The sequence below is a fragment of the Anolis sagrei genome, chromosome 4, assembly GCF_037176765.1.
Source record: "Anolis sagrei isolate rAnoSag1 chromosome 4, rAnoSag1.mat, whole genome shotgun sequence".
Lineage (NCBI taxonomy): Eukaryota > Metazoa > Chordata > Lepidosauria > Squamata > Dactyloidae > Anolis > Anolis sagrei.
The window spans coordinates 128215696-128242170 of record NC_090024.1 but is presented as its reverse complement, the minus strand read 5'-3'; the positions used below and the strand labels follow the sequence as shown (position 1 = coordinate 128242170).

At 40.7% G+C, this 26475-nt stretch overlaps 1 protein-coding gene across 2 annotated transcripts in view; it reads right to left on the bottom strand.

Annotated features, from left to right (window-relative positions):
• ASTN1 (astrotactin 1) overlaps positions 1–26475 on the bottom strand; it is a 361917-nt gene that overhangs the window by 86435 nt on the left and 249007 nt on the right. For both annotated transcript variants that reach the window (XM_060774412.2, XM_060774413.2), the window contains exons 12-14: positions 23181–23347; positions 20779–20973; positions 6137–6264 (exon numbers count right to left, since the gene is read on the bottom strand). In XM_060774412.2, coding sequence (XP_060630395.2) covers positions 6137–6264; positions 20779–20973; positions 23181–23347 — 490 coding nt within the window. The remainder of the gene's footprint in view (positions 1–6136; positions 6265–20778; positions 20974–23180; positions 23348–26475) is intronic.

Here is a 26475-nt window from a genome sequence, read left to right as displayed (position 1 = left end):
ACTGTATGCATATGCGCATCCATACAGACACACATGTACACACAAACATAAGCATAGTACTGTGTAATATTTTTGCTTGGACTTTTTCCCCTTCGTTAAGTTTTAAAATACATCAATATGTTAAACTTTCCTTAATTCAAAACATAATTCATATGAATGTCTACAAAGACATGAAATGCCCCACTTCTGTAAAGTTGCTAGGTTTTGAAAGAGGAACAATGTTTTATATATACCCACTAACTGTGGCCAACCTTCCTTCCCTGTTTCTCTCCTTCTTTCTTTCTCTCCTTCCTTCCCTTTTTTTCTTTCCTTCTCTCCTTCCTTCCTTCTCTTCCCTTCCTCCCCCCCCCCCCCCCCGCCTTATCTTTCCCTTCCTCTTTCTCCCCTCTCTTCCTTCTCTACCTGTTCTTGGACTGCAATTTCCAGTAGTCCTCCTGATCTATCTATCTCTCTACCTATCTATCTCTATCTAATCTATCTATCTGGAGGATTGCTGGGAATTGCAGTCCAGGAATAGGAAATTGCAGGGATTTGGATATGCAGGGATTTGGCTGCTCGGAAAGAAATCCAAGGAGAAGAAAGATTGCAGCTTGGAAGCAGTGCATTTGGATCATCCTCCTCTCCTAAAGAGCCTGGTGTAGGGGATGCTGGGAGTTGTAGTCTGGAAGAGAGTGTGTATATGCTATTGTGTGTTTTGTTTGCTGCGGGATTTGTTTTTGCACATACACTGTAGCATCGTTTTGCTTTTGGGCTTTTGAAGTCCCTTTTAGTGTTTTTATGAGTGATAGTCACTCATTGGCATGATACCTGTATTGTGTCCAAATTTGATGTCATTTTGTACAGTGGTTTTTGAGTTATGTTAATCCCACAAACTAACATTACATTTTTATTTATATAGACTGATTCAGACAGAAATGTGTAGCAACATATTAAAATCTAAGGCTGGATTTACACTTCCCTATAGCCCCAGATCTCATCCCAGATTATCTGATTATTCCAGCCTAGCCATCCCCTGCCTCACATTGCTGTGGCCCAGTCTGTGTATATGTGTTTTGTGTGTGTGTATATATATATTTGTGGATATGTGTATATATGTATATAGGTGTGTATATGTGGCTTTATGCGTGTGTTGTAATGTATTTTTGTGGGGTTCTTGGCATTTTAAGTCTCTTCTGCTGTGTTTTTCAGCGTTTTTATGAGTAATGGTCACTTGGTGGCCTGATAGGTGTATTGTGTCCAAATTTGGTGTCAATTCTTCCAGTGGTTTTTGAGTTACGTTAATCCCACAAACGAACATTACATTTTTATTTATATAGATTATCTGGTAGTATGAACTCACATAATCCAGTTCAAAGCAAATAACCTTGGATCAGATCCTGGGTTATAAAGCAAGATAGATTCAGCCTGAGTTTTATGGGTTTCCAAGACAAAATACATGTTGTTCACAGAGGATATTTTATTTTTAAAAATCTAATTTCTTTATCACATGTGAAGCAGAAGCAGAAAGGGTTTTTTTTGGCATTTTAAGTCCCTTCTGCTGTGTTTTTCAGTGTTTTTATGAGTGATGGTCACTTGGTGGCCTGATAGGTGTATTGTGTCCAAATTTGGTGTCAATTCTTCCAGTGGTTTTTGAGTTGTGTTAATCCCACAAATGAACATTACATTTTTATTTATATAGATTATCTGGTAGTATGAACTCACATAATCCAGTTCAAAGCAAATAACCTGTGATCAGATCCTGGGTTATAAAGCAAGGTAGATTCAGCCTGAGTTTTATGGATTTCCAAGACAAAATACATGTTGTTCACATTTTTAAAAAATCTAAGCAGAAAGGGGACTGTCCTCATGTGCAAAACACATATATCATATCCTACTATTTGACACCCATACCATCTCTGTTCAAGTCTTCCTGAGTTAATTTCCTTCAGCTCCTCTGAGATTGTGCATCCCTCTTGGACTTCACAAAGCTTGTTTCTGAGCCAAGGAACACAACTGCGCCATAATGGTCAATTACATTAATTCAATTTCCCATGTGACAAAAGCCCAAATTGCTTTTAAGCTGCCGACTGGCCAATACACTCAATTCAAGAAGCTGCCTAATTAAATGTGGCCGAAGACAGCAAGAGATGCAGACAGGTGCAAGAGGAGGAAAAGAGAAGAGCAAAGGCAACACAAGAGGTGTTTTTTTTCAGAGCAAGGAAGAGAGGAACTAATTATACCAAAGAAAGGTCCATAGGTCAGCAACTCTTCGGTAATTAAAAACACAACTTGAAAGGAGTTTGCTTATGCTCGCACCTCCACTCCAGCCTAGTCTTCACTTATGAGATAACAAGCTTCCCTTCCTTTTCCCCCTCCTGGTGCCTTTTTTCTGCTGCAAGACCAATCCCAAAGGCACAACCCTGCAGTGTTAATTTCTCTACTAATTACATTTTTAATGAACTACCCCCCCCCCCCCATGCACAGCAGACTGAGCATTTCAGAATGTGCTCCCATGAGCAAATTGTAGCTTCCGCTTATGCCAAGGGGTGTGGACAGAGATGTTGAGGTGTCGCATAAATGCCAGCTGCAGGGGAAGGATAAAAGGAGGCAACCGAGGATGGGAAATGCTGAGAACCTCAAGTCTTAGTTAAAATAGGAAACGTCAGGAGTTCTGTGCTTGCACCATAAATCCCACCTGCAATTCATTCATTCACAGCTTAACCTCAATCCTGAATCAGCACCAGGTCATTTGAGTATGACAGGGTTCCAAAGCTCAGAAGAGAGAGACTATAGCTCCCTGAATCTACTAGCTCAAAGAACCAGTGGCAATGTGGCTGGGGGATTTTGAGAGGTGCTGTCCAAATACTGTATATACTCAAGTATAAGCCTAGTTTTTCAGTCCTTTTTTAGGTCCCCCTCAGCTTATACTTGAGTCAAGGTCATTTATTATTTTACTCTGTTGTTATTATTATTATTATTATTACTAGCTGTCCCCTGCCATGCGTTGCTGTGGTCCAGTCTGGTGATCACCCATTGTTATTGCCATCAGGAAGATAATGGACTGACTAATAGTGTGGTTGTACCATCAGCACAGTATATAACTCCAACATCCGCACACATCCCAGCTCCTTGCTGGTCTTCTTCTTAGGCGATCCCTCAATGTCCAAGTAGGAAGGTCTTCCAAGGTCAGTGTTCTGGTGGGCCTGTAGGTGACTGTGGAGCCCTATTCTTGATTTGCATCTTCTACTGTAGTGAGGGTATTGGTTTCCAGGTGGAAAGCAGTCTCAGTCGGGGTTGGCTTGACGCACCTTCCTCTTGGCATGTTTTTCTCTTTCACCCTCCATTCATGTCTCTTCAAATTCTACAGCACTGCTGGTCACAGCTGATCTACAGCTGGAGCGCTCAAGGGCCAGGGCTTCCCAGTGCTCAGTATCTATGCCAGAGTTTTTAAGGTTGGCTTTGAGCCCATCTTTAAATCTCTTTCCCTGTCCTCCAACATTCCCTTTTTCCGTTCTTGAGTTCAGAGTAGAGCAACTGCTTTGGGAGACGGTGGTCAGGCATTCAGACAACGTGGCTGGTCCAGCAGAGTTGATGGCAGAGGATCATCACTTCAATGCTAGTGGTTTTTTCTTCTTCCAGCACACTGACATTTGTCCGCTTGTCTTCCCAAGAGATTTGCAGGATTTTCCGGAGGCAACGCTGATGGAATTGTTCCAGGAGTTGCATGTAACATCTGTAGACTGTCCATGTCTCACAGGCATACAGCAGGGTTGGGAGGACAATAGCTTTATAAACCAGCACTTTGGTATCCCTATGGATGTCCCAGTCCTCAAACACTCTGCTTCACTCAGAAAAAACCTGCACTCGCAGAGCTCAGGCGGTGTTGTATTTCAGTGTCAATGTTGTCTTTTGTGGAGAGGTGGCTGCCAACGTAATGGAAATGATCAACATTTTCTAATGTTATACCATTAAGCTGTATTTCTTGCATTGGATAGGGATTGGCTGGTGACTGCTGGAAGAGCACTTTGGTTTTCTCGATGTTCAATGACAGGCCGAGCTTCTCGTATGCTTCTGCGAAGGTGTTTAGAGTGGCTTGTAGGTCTTCTTCTGAATGAGCACAGACGACATTGTCATCAACATACTGGAGTTCTATAACAGATGTTGTTGTAACCTTGGTTTTGGCTTTCAGTCTTGCCATCTGTCCGATAGATGATTTCCACTACGGTGGGAAGCTTCCCGTCAACAAGATGAAGTATCATAGCGATGAAGATGGAGAATAAAGTTGGGACAATAACACATCCTTGCTGGTATCCTCCTTGTCACTACCAACCAGCAATTGTGCCTATCTCTCATTTTGGGGTGCTTGATCCACAATCACAAAATTATCTAACAAGGGGTAGGTAAACCTCTGAGGTCCATGATGGCACATGTGCTCCTCACTGGATCCTGGCCCTCTCCATTTTACAAACGCATGATGCTCCAATGCTATCTAGGTCATACTATTCATCCAAAGCAGGACTTTGGTGGAAGCAAAGGATTTCTGTGCCGTGAACTGGAGGCACCTCTCCCAAGCAGTTGAAGTACTGCAGCATTTTTGTTTCCCTCTGCTTCCAGTAAATCAGAGGGAAGGGTAGAGACTGGGGTTCCTTTCAATTGCATTCAATGCATTCAGCTCCCAAACACATTAAATTTACTATCTCATCTCAGAAGTGATTATGAGGAGGGGGAAAAGAGAAGTTCCTTACTCAGCATGTCAGCTCCCTTATGTGCATTCAGAGTAATGCCCGATCTGCTTATTTTAGTGAATAAAAACAAGCTTTTATTTCCTTTAAGAAAGGAAGAAACAAACAAATTGATCATCAGCCAGGAGGATACAAAGTTCTGAAAGAAAGAATGGAACCACTTCCTTCCTCAGGCTTGCCTTCTGCGGTGATTCATATGCCACTGAAGTGTAATGAAATGTCCAGACAGAACGCTGAATCTCTCATTTTCTCTCTGTCAACTACTCACTGTATATTTCCCAGACTTGTACTTTCCCCAAATTCATCTAATTACACTATATAGCATGGTTTTTTATTCCTGGGTTATAAATGTCATTTTCTAATTGGTTCTATCATAAAAACACTGAAAAAGTTTATTAAACTGCAAAAACCTTGTTTTTCCAGGACATTTCGCTATAATTTTTCAGTGAATATCTCAGAGTCTCAATCAATTCAACATAGTTTGTGGCAGCCACAAAAACAAGGTTTCTGGTGCATAACATCAACTTTCAAAGTAAGTACTGCACAATCAAATGGGAAATAACACTTTTGTCAGGTTTTACAATGTATTGTAATGTAATATAGCTGAGTCATGCACTGCTAATGGGCTTCTATTGGAAATGCTGAGTCATGCATTCACTGTATATAGGGAATCATTTGGGGAATGTGTTCTGGCCTAGTCCAGGTGATTGTGAATGATGTAATCCTGGGTCTGAGTTAAGTTAATGAGTTGGGAACCAATCAGAGATTGCTATGTGTAATTGTATAGAATTGTATATAAGGAAGTCATGTACAGTGTATATTTCTCTCCTCGTGCTGTGATGTTGTTCATCGAAGGCTCTATGTAATTGATTAAAAGAACCTGTCTGCTAAGACAAGATATAACTGTGTGCTGTGGTAAGTTTATAATGTCATCTAGACTGGGGGAAAGACAATGGTAAAACTGACAATGGCCGGGCATGTGCTCAAGTGTCTGCAAAAGGTTCCAGGGTGACTGCAGGCTGTGGGAGCAGTTGACTGAAAATACTGTGCAGGAAGAAGCTACTGGAAAGTGCTGAAGTTGTGCAACTGATCTGCTGCTGAATTGTGAAGTTAATCTCAACAACTTTCAAATTCAGAAACATTTTTTTCAATTTTTGTTCAATTTCTTATGAATTAATGATCAAGGATGGAGGAGAGTGCAGAATCAAAAATGTGTAGTGTTATTTCTAATGTTGTACATATTTCTAAAAAATTCTTGGATGATTTTTTAACTCGTCCTCAATAATCATCTTCTAAATGGCAGACAATATAATCTTGGTATAGCTTTACAGGTTTCTCAGGCTGGGTTCGAAATTGCACAGCTTTGAGAAGACGCAAAAGGTGAACAGGCAAGGACTTGGACTGGAATAACCTACCAGTTAGAAAATCTGGGTCAGGGGTTGGCTCAGAGAGTTCTTCTTGGCACTGGTTTTCTAGTGGAACAGTGGCCAGCACAAGCCCATCTGGTAGCTGCTGTTCCAACCCACGGGCAAAGTTATTCTGCCTGGAGAAAAAAGGAGTCAGAAAGAGAGAAAAAGAAAGAGAAAGGGAAGGGGAAGAGGAGGGAGGAGAAACAGGAGGAAAGAGATTTTCAGCATATATTAAATGGAATGGATCAGTTCAACAGACCCTGGTAGAGAGGTACAGTTCTCTCTACAATGATAAAGACAACATGATTCAGTGTCAAAATGACTTACAGGTCCAAGGCAGCAAATAGGAACCAGTCCTAGAATTCAGTTTCTGATTCTATGATTCTTACAATTTCAGTGCTTGGATAGTTGTATGAATGCCTAGATCCGGGAATTAGTTATATCAGAGAGTTTTAAGAGCACTACTTCTCCAAATATAAATTAAACTTTTTTTCCTAATAGTTCTGGCCCAGTTTACCTGTCTGAATGTATCTCCTGCTATGAACCATCACAAAGCCTGCCACTGATTTTAATTGCGTCATTGTGTGTTGTTAATGTTATTGCTTTGTTTTTTGAGTTATTTTGTTGTTGTTGTTATTGTTTTTACTATTGTATTTGGGCTCGGCCTCATCTAAGCCGCAACGAGTCCTCCGGGAGATGGTAGCGGGGTACAAATAAAGGATTATTATTATTATTATTATTATTATTATTATTATTATTAAAGCCTAAGATCATCAGGAGAGGCCCTGCTCTCAATCCCGCCACTCTCGCAAACACGGTTGGTGGGGACGAGAGACAGGGCCTTCTCAGTAGTGGCCTCCGGTCTGTGGAATTCCCTTCCTAAGGACATCAGGCTGGCCACCTCCCTCCTGTCCTTCAGGAGACAACTGAAGACCTGGCTGTGGGACCAGGCGTTCAACTAGAGGCATTGATAGAGGACAATGGCAGCTTGGAAAGGAAACTTTGAACATTACGACATTACAGCATTGGATTTATCTGGCTGGATCTTAGTTTTAGAGGCATGTTAACTGAATGTGTAAATGAATTTATTGATGAATTTTATAATGTTTTAATTGAGTTTTACGGTTTTTAATCGAATGTATATGTTGACAGCATCACTGATGCTTATGTGAAGCTGCCCTGAGTCCCATTGTGGGAGAAGGGCGGGGTAGAAATTAAGGAAATAAATAAATAAATATTTTCTCCAAATTTCGAGCAATGCAGTAGGTAATGTCAAAAAACATTCAGACAGAGCACTGTTATGTTTTGGGGTGTTGTGTGGTTTTCTGTCTGTATGGCAGTATTTAGCAGCATTTTCTCCTGACACTTCACCTGTATCTATGACTATGCCATTCACAGCTGAATCTTCAAAGGATCCCTGGAAACCACACAACACCCCAGTGATTCTGGCCATGAAAGCCTTCAACAATACCGTGATGTATGCTGTTTTCAATCCCCTTTGTTAAATTTGTTCACTTGTTTTTCCTTTGGATCCCTAAACCATATTTCTAATTGTTTTATGTAACTGCAATGCCACTAATTTGAGGACTGAAGAAAATTTGTTGGACTGGGACGATATTTGGAATTCTTATTTGGAAAGGGACGATACACTGCCCTTATCCCTTCTCTGTAGGTACAGTTACAGACTGTATTTGGCTTTCACGCAGGACATGAAATGTCCTGCAATAGCAAAAATCTTTTCTATTCAATGTCAATTCCATCACCTGTGGAGTCCTTCTGTGTCATATCACTAGCTAAATCAAAACTCTAATTTCTTTTCCTTGAAGCTTCTCAAGCACTAGTCAGAAAACACTCAGTTTCATCTAGAAAAAACCTAAATTCTCCACAAAAAGACAGAAAGACAGTTGTATTCAGCAACTAAAAATCTGACACAAGTTCTGTTTCACAGCATTGCACAGTTGGAGGGGAAACGATCTTCAAGGATCATTTGTTCTAACTTCATGAAATCTTACACTTCTGCTTCCTCACTATTCTATCTTCAATCACTGTTGACAAAAGCTCATTGGGACACCCCTTTAAGCACACAGAAGAGACAACGAAGGAGACAGAATCTATTTCAAGGGCAACATGCTCCACTCTTTAATAAACCATATGGATGAACATGATTTCCAAGGCCAGTGTCCAAGGTGTATTTCCTGGTATCTCTCTCTTTGGAGGTTAGGTAGGTGCCTCCTAGAGAATCTTCTTTTTTAATTTATTTTTTATTTGAGCTTTTAATCATATTATTTACAATTGATTTCATCTGGTGCGTATACACTTTAAAAGGCATCACATAGTGATTTGCTTGAATATTGATGTTAACAATTAGATAAAAATATAAAATGCATCAATTTGCAATTCTTGTGATGAACCTTATCCTTTTATTTATTCTATTTAATTGACTCCCTGATGTAACTAAATAATGATTAGAAACCATCCTTAATTATATACTTTGTTTTATCTGACATTTTCCATCCATATTGTAAACTTTCAAAACTCAAGTAGAAATATAAAAGGGGGGTTATTTTAATTGTCAAAACCTTCCCCCTCCCCCCCAAAAATACGGTAAAATTATATTTAATTGTTCTGGAGGTTCTATATAAATTTGTCTTTCAATATTCAAGAGTTTATCCATTGAATCAATTTTAGTAACTAATCACCTATTGAAAGAATCTTTTCTAATTTCATTTTTTTCCATAAATAATGTGAGCAGCTGTTACTGCATTTTGGAAAAATGCTTTTTTCTACACTTCCATCAGGTAAACCCAGTAGAAATACTTCAGTTGTAAGTGATAAGTTTATATATATATATATATAGAGAGAGAGAGAGAGAGAGAGAGAGAGAGTTTGCAGTACTTCTTCAACTGCATCCCAGAAACCTTTAGTTTTAGGTTTGTGGGTTTTGTTATGTTTTGTTTTTTTGTTTTGTTTTGTTTTGTTTTTGCAGGAACACCATTTCCAGCACTTAATGTCACATTTTTTGTTAATTTTTGCCAGTTTTGATGGGGTGATATGCCATCTCAATATCATTTTGTAAAAGTTCTCAATAATCTCGTTTGCTTGACTGAATTTTAAGCCACTAAAACACATTTTTTTCCCAAACTGCTAAATTTATATTGATTATTTATTTATTTATTTATTTATTTACAGCTTTTATATTCCGCCCTTCTCACCCCGGAGGGCAGATTACAGTGTACACATATATGGCAAATATTCAATGCCAATTTTGACATACAAACATATACAGACATACACAGAGGCTATTTAACTTTTTTTTCCTGGCCGCCAGGGGAGCGGTCATTTTCATCGTCCATCTGCAACGCTGATGAAGCACTTTCGCATTACCGCATGCTTCCCCGCTGGAATGCTTTGCTGGAGTCTTCTTTATGGCCTCATAAATCAGCTAATTTAGCCTCCCCACACTTTAAGGTGGTACCTAATTTTCCTACTTGACAGATACAACTGTCTTTCGAGTTGCAAAGGTTCACAACAGGCTACACACAATTGGTTGGAAACCCACTCCAACCTGGGCTGGCTTCGAACTCATGACCTTTTGGTCAGAGTGATCTTAATGCAGCTGATACTCAGCCAGCTGCGTCACAATCCCAGTGCTTCCAGTTTCGCATAAATGATCCTAGCGGCTGTTGTCATAAACATAAAGAGGATGTCTTTGTTTTAATCTGATTTTATATCTACATCGGTTATTCCTAATAAATAATATTCAGGTTTTGGGGGGTTTTTTTAAAGATTGAAAAAGATTTTTAAAAAGACTTTTAAAAGATTTTAAAGACACTCTTCATGAATCAGTTTCCAATATTTCTGGGATTCCCTACAAGTCCACCACAGGTAATAAAAGCTCCCTTTGTGGTCATTACACTTCCAACAGTTCTTTGATGTGTTTTTATACATTAAACTTAATTTTTCCGGTGTAATGTACCACCGGTGGAACATTTTAAGCCAGTTTTCCTTTAGGTCAGCTGCGTATGTATAATTTAGTTTTTTGTTCCACATTAATTCCCAATCTACTAGCAGTATCGATCTTTTTAAGTTCTCCACCCATTTCATCACACAATTTTTAATTACCCCCCCCCCCCCTCCTTCTGTGGACCACATCCTGGGATATTAATACTATCTGGTGGGGCCCAGGATGTCTCCACTCCTACATGCACCCCTGTTTTTCCTGCAAATTATGTCACAAAGAAGCGGGGGGGGGGGGGGGGGACTGTTTCTTTTGAAAACTGTTCCCTTTCAAAGCAGCTTTTCTCAAAATAAAGTAAATTTCTACCAACATGTTCTCATTGTTTTCCTGTCTCCAGCAACACTCTCAGAGGCTTGGGTGCAATGTGTTTTCTGAAACTGATTCTAGTATCCCAAAAGTTATCTAATTTCCTTCCTTTCCACTGGATGTTTTCCTGCAAGATACTAAGCTGTAGCAAGCAGAGTGAAACCTGAGCAGAGAAAAGGGGCCTTCCAAACAGGCCTAAAATGCAGGAACTGTCTTAGTTTTACCTTGAGGCATCCAAATGACATCTCGAATAAAATCAAATAACTCAGGAGCAAACTGGCATGTCCCAGTTTCGTCCGGTTTAATGAAACACCTGGAATGATCTGGACCTTTAAGCAAAAGTCTGAACCTTTCCTGGAGTGGGCCCTGTGGGGATTGTCTCACAGGACTACTTCTGCAGTCCTGGGGGGGGGGGGGGAATCAAACCTCACAGCCATCCCAGTCCTTTGGACTCTTGAAGCCCAGAGGAGTGGGAGAGAGCCCCCCAGCCCCCAGTCATTTCCATATACAAAACTTACCCAAGATGTGTGGGCAGGGGGAGGAATGAAATGCATCCCCTCCCCTCCCACCTCCTGACTCATAATTTTCGCATGTCAAGAATACTCTCCGGAGGGACCTGTGCTATCAGCAGACCTCTTGCGTAAATTTTAAGGCAGCAAAGGCAGAGGAATTGGGGGGGGGGGGCTGGATTTGTTTGTTTGACCCACAATGGCATCTAACCACTGCTGGAAAGAAAGCTCTGAGTTGTGGGAGGTTGTGGGGACAGAAACCTAGGAGGAACTGGGTAAAAAAAAAGTTCCTCCCGGGTTTTGGGCCTGTCTGGAAGGGCCCTAAGGCTAAGGTACTCATCTTTCCTTTTGCCTCTCTGCCAAATTGTAAGTTTCGCTTTAATAAATTCTTAGCTTGTAACTATGAATGAAATCTAGTTAATTCATGATTTATTCAGACTAGAGTCCTGGTGGAGGGGACGTGGTTTTAAAAAGGTAATTTTCAGATATATTCCCAATGCCCATATGTCATGATTTACTGCCATATTGGCCTATTTCTGCAGTAGGCCTTTGTTCACAGAAAATGCTGATTGTTTGAGAAATCAGTGCTCCAAAGAAGAAGTCACTATTCAAGGGTAACAACACATCCGGACAAAACCAGCTAGCTGTTTGCTAGATAGAACTCCCAAGTTTCCCAGTCGCTCTGAAGCCATGTTTGCAACAGACTAACAGATAAGATACAGTCATGGTCAGAGAACAATGGACCATAGTTATGTTATAGTTGTGCCATTGTTAGGATCCCACGTGTGCCATAATGTCAATCAAAATCACAAACAACTAATGAACAACTGCATAGCTAGCTTGTTGTTGTTCATTCGTTCAGTCGTCTCCGACTCTTCGTGACCTCATGGACCAGCCCACGCCAGAGCTCCCTGTCGGCCGTTACCACCCTCAGCTCCCTCAAGGTCAGTCCAGTCACTTCAAGGATGCCATCCATCCATCTTGCCCTTGGTCGGCCCCTCTTCCTTTTGCCTTCCACTTTCCCAAGCATAATTGTCTTCTCTAGGCTTTCCTGTCTCCTCATGATGTGGCCAAAGTACTTCAACTTTGTCTCTAGTATCTTTCCCTCCAGTGAGCAGCCGGGCTTTATTTCCTGGAGGATGGACTGGTTGGATCTTCTCGCAGTCCAAGGCACTCTCAGCACTTTCCTCCAACACCACAGCTCAAAAGCATCGATCTTCCTTCGCTCAGCCTTCCCTAAGGTCCAGCTCTCACATCCGTAGGTGACTACAGGGAATACCATGGCTTTGACTAGGCGGATCTTTGTTGCCAGTCTGATGTCTCTACTCTTTACTATTTTATCGAGACTGGACATTGCTCTCCTCCCAAGAAGTAAGCGTCTTCTGATTTCCTGGCTACAGTCTGCATCTGCAGTAATCTTTGCACCTAGAAATACAAAGTCTGTCACGGCCTCCACGGTTTCTCCCTCTATTTTCCAGTTGTCTATCATAGCTAGCTTAGACTAATGAAATGATTTGTCTTTGGGAACCAATGAAAATGTATATTCCATTTACTATAATTGCTCTGCAGCCCCCTTGGGGGTTGCGACAAACCCTTTGATTGCATCCCTGTATGCTTGTTTGTCGTTATTGCTATGGCCACGCAATAATAAATAGTTTTTTGCAGTTTAAAGGATTCAACTTTCGTGGTGTCCATTCTTGCCCTCCCTATTGGAAAGGGGGCTTCTGCCTTTTGGGAAATATTTTTGTTTTGTTGCCCCTACATTTTCTGGAGGTCCCACCGAGATCGTTTCTGAGGGCAATTTTGGAGACACCAGAGAGAGGTTTTTGGGACCTACGACTTGATCCTTCCTCTGGACGGCAGGAGAGGGGAAAACTGCCTGCGCGAGAGCTGGGCCCATCATAAATAAATAGCCGCCAGGTTTTTTGGCCCTAGCTTGTCGTCCTGAGTAGGGGGCTATGTCGGTTGAAGCACTGCAAAAAAATCTACAGAAAAGCCCGGGTCGCAAGGATGCGTAAGTATAGATGAGATGAATTGGATTGTTATTTTTGGTTGAGACCACACTCATATAGTTAGCGGGAAGTTTCTAGTAGCTGCAGTAAAAAAAACATCCTTTGGACTGGAGTGTGGGGGAGAGTGGACTCGGATGCTCTGACTCCACTTCCCAAAGAAACTAACTTTTAGTACTGGCTGGAAAAAAAAATCAAAAAAAAATCCATCAAACATAACCCAGCCGAAATCCTATAAGAACGTGGGGTGAATGGCCACTTGTGTGTGTTTCCATGTGCGCAAGGCTGTCTTGTCTTCACACCACCTGTCTATATGTCCTGTTTCCACACTTATGTGGGAGGGATTTAAGATTGATGTGATGTCAAGTTAAAAAAAGATAATGTTGATGTCTTAAACTTTTGTGTTGAAATGTATTGCAAATGCTGAGATTTCAAATTCATCTGTACTGATTTCAATGTTATTGCAAACTGTTAAATTGTGTTCGGGTGCTGATTTAGTTGCAAAGGTCCTGTGTTGAATCTTGAGTGTGCATTCTGAGGCTGGAGAGGGCTTCGCCTCAGTGATTCTGGAAAAGAAAGAAATGAGAGAAGCTGTTTTGATGTTGTGTTATTTGAATTTTCTGCAAACAGCTTTGGATTTTAGTTACCTGTTTGAAAAGGAGAGATAGTATTTGTGTTTCCTTGAGTCAAAGGTGACAGGAGCAGTGAGAATTTATAAAAGGCATGATTCTGTGGCTTCTGTCGCACAGTAGCACTGGCTTCCTTTTACCATCAAAACCCCAAGGAAGTCACCTACAGACGCAGTCAGTCAATATGGGACTTTGGACTAGAGCTGTGTGGGAGAGTGAACAGGTGCCTCTGAAGAATCAATTCCTGATTTGAGAAAAAGATTTGAGAAAATTATGTGATACTCCCTGGGAATTGTCAATTGTGTGAAATTCCCTGGAAACTAGGTTCTGTGAGACCTTGTGTTGTTGGAGGTATTTGTGATGTGCACATGTGATCTTGAGTGAGTGGCAGCAAAGATTCCACGAAATCGTGTGTGTATCTATGTGTTGCAACACTGGGTTGAGATTTGTGCAAGCACCGCTGTGTAAAAAGAATGAGTACTTGATTTAGTTTTCCAAGAGTGCTGAATGAAAAGATTTTAAAGAGAAACTGAGAACTGTTTTGTGTAGATGGATTGGACTCGTTGTTCAAGTGCTTGGGAGAAGATAGGAATGTGGAATACAATGATGTGTCAAAAGAAAGCTTTGTGTCCTGAACTTTGGCACGGAAAAAAATATATAAAAAGTAAGACTGCCTGAAATATATAAAAAGTAAGACTGCCTGAAAAGTTGGCAGGTGATTTGGCTATTTTGACCTTGTATGTGTGCCTAAATGATACGGGACTGAGTTTGAAATTCTGCATATTCCATTGATGAAATGAAGGCTGGGAGCGAGAGACACTCAGACATGTTGAGTTGAAAAGTAAATATAGAATGTTAATTGTGAGAAATGAATTTATGTTCGAAATGTGTCTTTTTGATATTTAGCAACACACCCCTAATGCTGCAATTTGAAAAGCTGTGTTCTTAAAATGTAAGAAGAATGTGTATTATGACAAAATGGGTGATCTTTAAAAGTTTGATGTTTTCAATAATTGTTTTGAATTTTTATGTTTATGCGGAAGCTGACCTTGGGAAGCTTGTTTGTGTGCGTGCGTGTGTGTGCACGAGGTTTCTCTCTTTGTGTGTGAATGTATAAAAGGGCCTAACCACTAATCACTAACCAGCTGTATGTGTGTGAATTTGGAGAAATAATATTATGCGATGTGACATTTTCTGAAATTGTTAAAATCCTGGTTTGTTCTGTGTCTATGGAAAAAAAATGAGTCTTGCATTATGAAAATTTGCCCGCATGGGCTGTATAAATAACTGTGTGGGAAAAAAGAGAGCAAAAACCTGATGTCAAGGGTTTTTGTGTCAAGGGTTGTGACTGGCCAAAAGAGTTTTTCACTGAAAGAGGCCAGGGCACATCAAAATGACAATTTGAAGACTGATAGAAACTCATTGTCTGTGTTAAAAAGGTTTAAAAGCAGGCTGTTTAAGAACTGTTAGAAACTGATGTTTTACAATGCCCTGAATGTACAGTATGTTACAGAGATAAGAACTTAGATTGGTACCAGCCAGGATGGAATCAAATGAAATGGACTGACTGTGTTTTAAGAGTGCATTTTTAAAACTGAAGTTCTAACTTTATTTTTGCTCAAGAACATGGAAATAATTCTTATGTTTAAGGCAACTGCCTGTCATGAGAGGATAAAGTCATGTGCTGGAGTTTTAAATTTTTTTTAAGAGCTGTTTTAAAATGGATGCTATGTGGAGGGCTCTCGCTTTACAGAGCCAGAAGAGAGATAACTGGAAAAGAACATGGTGTTCTCTTGCCATTCTCTGGCAGAAGAGAGAACAATGGTTATGAATGGTACATTTTAAAAGTATCTAATACCGTTTTGGATTTTTTGTGTTCAAATTTATGAATGCTTACCAGAGCTCCTTGTAGCTTTCTGGTTCAAAGGGGAAAATGCTTCGTTTTGCCCTCCCTTCCTCTATGAACTGCTGTTGGACATTAACTCTTTGCAGGTTGGGACATTTTGAGGCTTGTGCCGAAAGGGGAAAGTTACATCTGTGTGTGGACAAAAAGTTTAACGTTTGGGTTGTTATAAGTTTTTCAGGCTGAATGGCCATGTTCCAGAAGCATTCTTTCCTGATGTTTTGCCTGCATCTATGGCAGGTATCCTCAAGGTGCCCCGGTGGCACAGTGGGTTAAACCCCTGTGCCAGCAGGACTGAAGACCAACAGGTTGCAGGTTCGAGTCCCGGGAGAGGCGGATGGGCTCCCTCTGTCAACACCAGCTCCCCATTGCGGGGACGTGGGGGAGGCCTCCCACAGGGATGATAAAAACATCAAATCATCCGGCCGTCCCCTGGGCAACGACCTTGCAGACAGCCAATTCTCTCACACCAGAAGCGACTTGCAGTTTCTCAAGTCGTTCCTGACAAAAGTTTTTATCTTGTTTCCCAGCAACCTTTCTTGGAAAGAGGCACAGGATTTGTGTCTAAAATTGTTTTGTGCCAGAAAGTTTTTGATTAGAGAGTCTGATTTTGTCCCAGAACAACAGCTAAATAGAGGTTGTGGGATTTATAAATGCATTTTCTTTTGAAGGAGAATCCAACCCCTCCTTCCCTATCCTCTGTTGTCATTGGAGGATGGCCTTTTCTTCAGATGGCTATGGAATGACTATAGTGCTTTTATGTTAGAAATAAGTGAAAACTGCAACATGGTCACAGCAGAGAACATGTGTTAAGTTGAAAAAAAAACCCCTTGCCTTTTTAAAAGTCAAGCCGCAGCTTGCGTATAGATAGATTGAGACACTGGTTGATGGACAGAACTCTTTACATTGTTTTTTTGTTTGATATTTAGTTCAAAAAAAACCTTATAATTGATTTTGACAGCAGAATTGATTTTTTATGTGGATACAATAACGTTGGACATGAGTTATAGTTCTTAGCCCAAAGTGACTAACTTCACAGCTTTTTCTTCAAACATAGGGCAAAGAACCTCTACAAATTTTGCTACTTTGGCCCAAATTCCTCTACAAAGTTACTGAAAGAGGTAATTCTGGAACAGGACATTAGAACAGGTAGATAGGGCAGCTTGCCCAGAGATTTTTGCCAGATTTAAGAGACAATGCCTAGCAAAAGGCCCCAGAGATTTTTGCCAAATTTGAGAGACATTGCCAGTTAACAGCTCAAGAGACATTTTTCCAGTTTACTGTTTTGATTAAGTTGGAAAAGCAGGTCGCAGATGGAATGAGCAACCGAGAGTGCCAGTATACATTGCTAAAGGATTGCCTACAGCAGATGGATGGAGGAACTATGAGATAAATCGTGGAGAGGAACCGTGAGATGAATCGTGGGGAAAACCATGGAGAATTGTTTAAAAAGGATGGAGATTGGTCGAGAGGACTTCGAAGTGGGAGATCGTAGAGGCCCGCCAATGGATGTAGAAGCGAAGGATGTTGATGGAGCTGACGACAGAACTGGCCAAAAAGACTTCAACAGATGGGTAATCAGTATCCCCCTCCCCCTTTCCTCTCACTATCTTTCTGCTTATCTCTTTCAGCTCCTGAGCTCCTGTATGGGACCCAATTCCTAAAATTGGATGAGACTCTGTTCCTAAATTGGATATCCGAAAGGCACCACTGCCAGCCTGGAAAGCCAAGCCTACCCGAACCACCACCAACTGGGTAGAGCGAGACTGCTAGCCTGGAAAGCCTAATGGGAGTCCAAAACACAGGAACCAAGCCCACCCAAATCAGGAGTGCAAAACGCAGGAGCCAAACCACCACCAACTGGGTAGGATGAGCAAAAGACTTGTGAGATATGAAGATTTTATTTTACAGACTTTCCTGGATACAGACTTTCTTTACACTTTAGAGACTAGAGACTTTGCTGGATACAGAGACTTTTGAGACTTAGAGACTTTCTTCACATTACCTGGAATTTAGTAGACTCATTTCTTCAATCAAGAAGGGGAACACACCCCCAGTTTGACTCAGATTGCTTTTATATGCCAGAGACTGAAAGGACATGAAAGTTGGATACATATGTGTGCAGCCACATTTGGGCCTGATGAGGACTGGATTTGATACATATGTGCATGGCCACATTTGGGCCTCTGGCAGCAAGAACTGGACTTGATCAAAATTTTACTGAAGACTATATCCTTTCTTAAATTGATTGATTTCTGTTGCTGAATTGTTAAAGTGGTTATTGTTACCATTTAGTTTTGATTGTTAGCTTGATAAGCTTTCATTTGTTTGTGCTATTTCAGCCAAGTGTTTAGAATTATGTTTTGGAAAGAGACAGAAATGATGTCATTTACAGCCAGATGCCACACCCCATTACAGCAGGATGGGAGAAGGACACGCTCCACCAGTTGGTAAATGCCATTGCAGAAAAATTAGAAGCACGGGACTGTTGGGTATGTTACTTACAATCAGCCCGCTTTCCAAACACCACACAACAGACAACTGATCATACAGATGACCCCAGTTAATTCATTTTGAAGAAGGGGAGGTTTTCACCCCCTTGACCCTTTTGTACACCTTTGTGCACCACTTAGCTCAGCCCAAACATCACTTACAAAGACATCTTACCATGCCCCATGTCCAATTGGGACAATACCCTAGATGCGACACCACTGTACTCCTGTCAGATATACAGGACACAGACATATACAACCAAATAGAATTTGACATGTGCAGACGATTCCGCATTACATTGCAACATGCATACAAAGTCGCTGGCAAGATTGGCCAGGACACTATTGTATTTGCAGAAGTTGGGCAGAAAGGAAAGATGCTGCCCCAGTCTGGAATAGCACATGTACAACTGAAATCCCTGATTCCTGAGAGACTGAGATTCTTTGATATACAACAGCCACTTGGGGCATGAGACAAAAAATATGGATGGGCCAGAGTTTAAAGGAGCACACAGTGACACATAACAATACAACACTGACAATACATACTTGGCAGAATCACAAAGAATTGGTGCAATCTTGTTTCCATAGATTGGGATAGCACTAACTGGCGCATTTCTGCGCAACTAGAGAAACTGGCAAACTACATAATAATAAAGATTGGAATCCCTCCAAATAAGACACCCGAATGCAACACAGAATTGGCAGTAGACCACCTGTTCAGAGAAGGAGGTCTATGCATTTCGTTGCAAAATGAGAATGTTTCCAAGATACACCAAATAGTCAACACAATCAGTTTCACATACACTGAAGACTCAGATTGGCAGGGGTGGCTCACATCATGGTTGCTTGACTTGCAATGGTTAAAAGATTTAGTCATGTATGAAATTGCAATTATCATGATGCTGTTGATATTTTTGTGTTGCTTCACTTTGATAACACGTGCTTGTAGAGTTACGCTGCCCTTAGCCTTGGCCCCTAAAAAGACTGAACAGATAGAACTCTTGGATGTCAACCCAGTTAGGATGACAACAGAATATACATCCTTAGGGTAAAAGAAACATCCCAAGTGGACACAAATGATTGGTCAAAAATAAAGGGTCATTGTGCAGCAATAAGATTAACTGCTTCTTTGCTCCGCTTTTGTAAAACCTGCTTGATTTGCTTCGCTGAAAAGATTTCATCTCAGCAAAAAAGAAAAAGTGTGGAATGGAGGGGACGTGGTTTTAAAAAGGTAATTTTCAGATATATTCCCAATGCCTATATGTCATGATTTACTGCCATATTGGCCTATTTCTGCAGTAGGCCTTTGTTCACAGAAAATGCTGATTGTTTGAGAAATCAGTGCTCCAAAGAAGAAGTCACTATTCAAGGGTAACAACACATCCGGACAAAACCAGCTAGCTGTTTGCTAGATAGAACCCCCAAGTTTCCCAGTCGCTCTGAAGCCATGTTTGCAACAGACTAACAGATAAGATACAGTCATGGTCAGAGAACAATGGACCATAGTTATGTTATAGTTGTGCCATTGTTAGGATCCCACGTGTGCCATGATGTCAATCAAAATCACAAACAACTAATGAACAACTGCATAGCTAGCTTAGACTAATGAAATGATTTGTCTTTGGGAACCAATGAAAATGTATATTCCATTTACTATAATTGCTCTGCAGCCCCCTTGGGGGTTGCGACAAACCCTTTGATTGCATCCCTGTATGCTTGTTTGTCGTTATTGCTATGGCCACGCAATAATAAATAGTTTTTTGCAGTTTAAAGGATTCAACTTTCGTGGTGTCCATTCTTGCCCTCCCTATTGGAAAGGGGGCTTCTGCCTTTTGGGAAATATTTTTGTTTTGTTGCCCCTACACTGGCATGTAATAATAATGATGATAATAATAATAATAATAATAATAATAATAATAATAATTTATTTATATACTACTCCATCTCCCCAAGGGGACTCAGAGCAGTTCCCAGGTAACATCACAAAAAAGAGTAAAAAACAACATAGCCATAAGATTAATAAAACAAAATATAAGCATAAAAATTGTCACCATAACACACATATATTAAAAGTAATCCTGCCTGTACAAGGCAATTTAAACATTTAAAAGGCTGGGCCAAGATTTGTGCAAGCCCAAAAATTCTAGGGGCCCCAGGAATTAAGTGCAATGCTGTGGTAGGCAACAATAATATTAGGTACGGGTCTGTGGCTGTAATTATGTGCAACTTCTATTCAATTGCAAAATATGGCAATTACAAACTGTTAAGTTGCTTTGCTATTTTGTTTAAAATTTAGAGTTTATTTTAAACCATGATGCCTGGTTTATATATTTAATATTATTATTATTATTTCGTACATATCTACCCTGCCCTTCTCCCCATAAGGGGACTCAGGGCGGCCTCACATAAGCATCAAATAATGCTAACAACATATACACCATAAAATTACAATTAAAACAGTAATATCATTTTAAAAACATTATACAAAATCATCAATGCATTCATTTAAGAATACTCTTCCTGGCCCTGCAAAAGTGGATTGAGGAGTGCATGGACCCTAAACTACTATCTCTGTTCTTTCTCCCTAAGCACGTTGCACTAAACCATGTTTTATTATATGTGCACTGTCATTTCAGATTGTAAATTCTTTGAGATACTTGTAGACTGTTATGTTTAGCTTATGTTGTAAAAATATGACAGCATGGAGTAAAACACAACTACCAAGAACAGGCCTAGAAAGCAAGAGAATAAAAAGGTATTGATCTGATGCCACCATCACCTGAATGTGCCTTTCAGCACTTGCCCAGGTGCCACCTCGCGGGTTTGATTGTTGTAACCATAGAACATCTCTCCAAAGATAGTTTGGTTCATGGGCAGCTCTCGGCTCTCTTCACAGTCACCACCGTCTGGGCAGGATTCAGAAATTAAATGGCATGACCGTCCATCTACACCCAGTTTGTAATCTTCAATGCATCTGCCATAGGAGTGAATGCAAGAAAAAAAACATTAAAGCTTATTCAAGTCTTTATTAGAGGAGACATAGAGGGAAAGTACCCAACCTGGAAGGAAATGCCTATATTTTCAGGAGTTGGGAGAGTGAAAGAATGCAAATGTACATACACACATATTTATTATTATTGTCAACAACCAACACAAAAAGCAAATGTAAGATATTTCTTAATGCTACATAGTCAAGAAAAAAAGACAGAACACTTATTTGATAAATAACGCTTGGATTAACACTTCAAGTCTGTTTTTCAGATTTCAGCCTTTTTTTAAAAACAATGAATCTTTCTATTGATGAATTCCTGCATGTGGTGAAAGATTCTGGGGGATGCTTTAAGGGCACCATCTCCAAACTCAGGGCCCTTCTACACTGCCATATAAAACCCAAATTTCTACTTTGAATTGGATTACATGGCAGTGTGTACTCACATAATCCAGTTCAAAGCCAACAGTGTGGATTACCTGCTTTAATAATATGGATTACTAGCTTGCCCCCTGCCACGCGTTGCTGTGGCCCAGTGTCGTGACCTGGAAAATAGTGTTGGCTTGTGGGTAAACAGTATTTCTTATCAGTGTTGATATAGATATTGTCTGGTTTGCTTACTCTGGAACATACAACATATCATTGTCTTTCTTTAGAGGTCCCTTTGAAATCTATGATACTATATCTGGCATGTGTGTGTGTGTGAATCATATCTATTTATCTATATGTAGGCTGGCTGGCTCTTTCTCGGGAGGGTTTTGATTATGTTTTCTTGCCTTGGTGAAGGGAGTTAGACTGGATGGCCTTTAAGCAGCATTTCTCAACCTGGGGGTCGGGACCCTGGGGGAGGGGTTATTAGGAGGCATCAGAAGACCACCAGAAATCACAGTATTTTCTGTTGCTCATGGGGGTTCTGTATGGAAAGTTTGGCCCAATTTTTTCGTTGGTGGGGTTCAGAATGCTCTTTGATTGTAGGTGAACTATAAATTCCAGCAAATACAACTCTCAAATGTCAAGGTCTATTTTCCTCAAACTCCACCAGTGTTTACACTTGAGTATTAGTGCCAAGTTTCATCCAGATCCATAATTGTTTGAGTCCACAGTGCTGTCTGGATGTAGGTGAACTACAACTCCAAAACTCAAGGTCAAGCCCACCAAACCTTTCCAGTATTTTCTGTTGGTCTTGGGAGTTCTGTGTTGCAAGTTTGGTTCTATTCCATCATTGGTGGAGTTCAGGGTGCTCTTTGATTTTAGGTGAACTATAAATCTCCGCAACTACAACTCTCAAATGACAAAATAATTTTTTTGAGTGATGGTCACTCGTTGGCCTGATAGGCGTATTATGTCCAAATTTGGTGTCAATTTGCCCAGTGGTTTTTCAGTTTTGTTAATCCTACAAACGAACATTACATTTTTATTTATATAGATAGATATGGCTTTGTAGAAGGGGCCTCAGATATGCTGGTCTGCAACTTTCAAAGACTGGATCTACACCGCCATATAAAATCCAAATTATCTGCTTTGAACTGGATTACATGGCAGTGTGGACTCATATAATCCACTTCAAAACAGATTATGTGGATTGTCGGCTTCGATAATCTGGATTACATGGCATTATAGATCCAGCAAATGTTTTCCCCAAGCAGTTCAGCCAGCATTTCGGCTGGTTATGGAGGAATGCAGGCTGTAGTCCAACACATTCCAGACATGTCACCCAAAAGTTTGCTATCCGTTTGCACAAAGACTAAGTTACAAACTGGCAAATGTACATACAGTGATTCGATTTTAGAAATTCTCTTGGGCAAATTGAAGGATCAAACGGCATACAGGAAAGGGGAAATCTATAAAAGAGTATAGGAAAGGTGCACCTCTCAGAGAACAGGCATTCTGTCAAAAAGATCCCAACATCCAGTCCTCTTTCCTCACATCAAGGTGCATAGGCAATGAGTATAGAAACACTATACTTACTATCAGGGTTTGATCAATTAAACTAATGAGGAAGGCCAGCAGTAACTAAAGAGAAGTGCTAAAAGGAACTCTGAAGTAGCACCAGAATAGCTATGAGCCATGTAATCTATGCATGCTAATACGGGCGTAAAGATATAAACACAACCAAACCAATACTCAAAAACTTAACAAAAGCTGTTCCATTTTTCTAGAAAGCACAACACAAAAATGTTTGTGAAACTTACCCACAGAACATGAGAATGTTGTATAAAGTAAGATCTTCTGGCAAAGGTACCATCTGCTGAAGACAGAGCTGCTCACAGCCACCATTGAATCCATCTGAACAATCCACACCAATGTGGCGATCATAGCAGCCAGTGCCATCTTTCATAGGGCTGAGACCAGGAGGACACTAGTGGGACAGAAAATACAACACAACAAGCCAGTTTAGAGAATCTCAATGTGAAAAACTGCAGCGCCCATGCTTGCTGGTTCACCGTAACTGCTTCTCCACTGGACGTCAAAAAACAAAAACAAAACATTACTCTCTCAACTAGGTAATTCATAACAATTTGAGAAAAGTTCAGAACATTGTTATTTCATACCTGTTGGAATCAACATTAAGATGTATGGTTTCCTCCTGCTTCCTACTGTCGGGACTGTTTCTCTTTTCTCCACCTCTGACAATGCAGATATATGAGGATTGAATGAAAAGTAATGCCTCCACCTTCGTTACTTGGGTTTGGATGGGAATATTTTAATAAATCAAATGCAGAAATATTATTTAGAATGTGCTCTTTAACTACCACTATTCACTTTTCCACATAATCACCAGACAATTGGATACATTTCTGTCAACGATGAACAAGTTTTCTGAAGTCGACACTCTGTTTCCACAACCCATCACGCACAGATCTTCCGATAGCCAAGCAAAGCAACAATGTGACCCACACGTTCTTGTGAAATGTCCATTATGCTTGAAATTTCTCTCTGAGTGATATGATGTAGAGACTTAGGACATGTAACTTGAACTTGTTAAAGGCAAAATAATCTTCAGGCCGCTGCCACCATTTGAAGTACTATGCTGAAGTAATTCTTATAGAGAATCTTTTAAGTCGTCACTGCCACCAAATGTATAGAATCTGTTTCTCTAACTTGTTTAGAAATTCTTCTCTTTTTAGAGACACACTGAGACAATTGTTTGAACAAAGAACAATGTTGTTTATTTGTGTGAACGTTAGCAATACAAGCACTTAAGCTTAATGGTTGCAGTATTGAGTAAAAAAGCGTATGGTTACTTTAAAGACAGGTCAATTCTTAAACACTTCTTGGTTGCACTTAAACTCTTAAGTCCCTCAGGAAAACTAGCACTTTCTCCTGACTAGATTCTTATAACTTCAAACAGTCCTTTCTCTAGGATCTGTTCCTCTTCAGTATTCCAGTTATTCTTTCTCTAATAGCTCTATGAATATTTCTCTAACCTAACTTCTTCAAAACCCAGAGTCTATCTGACTCTCTTAAACACCAGAGCCTATCTCTTCAACACTCAGAACCAATCTGCTTGTCAGAATGTAAAACGCACACTTTCAAGGCTTTTTTTCTCTGCCCTCAAACTAAGCTCCGTCCATTCTCTCCCAGCCAATTACACAGCTCCTCCACATTTCCCTCCAGGCTGCTCCTAAGCTCCGCCCCCTCTAGGAAATGGGTACTGTAAAATGGCTGCCTCTGTGCACCCTCTCATAAAAATGGCTGCCGAACTTCCTGGGCCTACTTCCGGAGTTCTCCCTGGGCCTAAAAAGGTAGGGAATTCATCACATTTGACAATCATCCTGAATCAATCTGTCAAACTTTTGCTTGTGAAACTCGGTGGTTGCTGTTACAGGACATCCAACTCTTTGTTTGTCACACAAGTCAGATGTTCCCACCTCAACATCTTTAAACTTACTTGCCCAACAATGCACAGTACTCACACCAACACAAACACCATAAACAGCTTACATTCTCTGATGAATCTCCTTTGGAGTGACACTTTCTGCTGTCAAGAAATCAATGACTGCATGTTGCTCAAGTCGCATTGACCAACTGTCTGTGTAGGGTTCCATACTTTGCACTTTAACAACACAACTGTTCAATACTAAGGCTTCCAGCCAAAATGGAATTGTAGAGGAGAGTCTACTGAACAAGCCAGTACCTGCCGCATACCAATACTGCCATCTGTTGAGGAGTTACCAAGGTGGAGACATTACTTTTCATTCAACCCTTGTATTTCACAATACATTTCTACATTGCCATCCTCACTTTGGAGCTCAAACTTTCTGGTTTTAATTACCTCCAGCTGCAAAATTTCCCTGTTTCTATCTCTATTCACCTTTTCTTCTCATGGGATATAGCTTGCAGCTATTCTTCACCTCAGCTGCTTCAGCACTGTTTTGCTCAACCTTCCCACCTCTTCTCTTAGCCTTGGATACTGTGCCCTCATTGGCCTCAGTCTTATGGGCTTGCTATTTATCTGTGGTTTGAAAGTGCTCTAAAATTCACAAGGTGAATGGTCCAATCTGTGTTAAAAGACTACTCATTTGACTGGTAACAGAGCCAAGAAGGTTTCCCTTTCAAATAAACCACTTTGTAGAACATAGAATGAAGAGACATACAGGTTGCTCCCTTTCCTCCTTCTTTTGGCTAAAGTCATGTGATGCTAACAAAAGATTTCTCACTGCAACCTGAAACATTTTCGGCTTCATGTTCCCAATGACTGAAGCTCACGCAACACGATACAGTTTGCTTGCTGACACTAATTCTGCAATTTTCAAAACAAACAGCCCCCTGTGGGCTCGCAAGGCTCTCATCCTGCCCCATGTTGAAATTCCCTCTCCAGTGCCAGCTGGAATATTGAAGCACCAAAGCACTTTAGGTGTTTTTATGATGCTGGCACTCAATAAGCAAGCCCAGATGTTTGGGATGATGGCAAACAGGCAAATGAGGAGTCTGGGGAATCTGCCCAGCACCCATCCCCATCATGGTGCTTTCCCATCTGGTTGACCAGATGTGTTGGCAAGCAGGGGGTGGGCAAAGAAGGTGTGGTGCTTGTTTATATGTTTCTCTGATTGATTTGACTCCTTTGTGACCAGCAGAGCCTGCAGAACAGGACACGAGGGCTTTGAAAAATTGCAAAACTGAACAGAAATGTTTGGCTGGAGTGTTCTTCCACAGTTTCCAGTTCAACACTGGGGATCAGGTGTGGAAACTGTGTGACTGTATCCAAGGTTTCTATGAGTAAAACAATGTAAAAGCAACTAGGTCTTGGGTGATGCTGTCAATGCTTTCTTCAATAACTTGTCACATTTATCAGTTCATGCAGGTGGTGTATCACGCCATGTGCATGTGTATATGTGGGGGTGATATTAACTTTGTTTCCAGTATCTCTGCCATAAATATGCTTCTTGATCTTGTCAGGTGCAGCACGTAAGCTCAGTATCAAGCATCACTAGGGCTCTAGTACCTTCTATTGCAACTGCAGTAATGGAAGGGGCAAGTTACAGG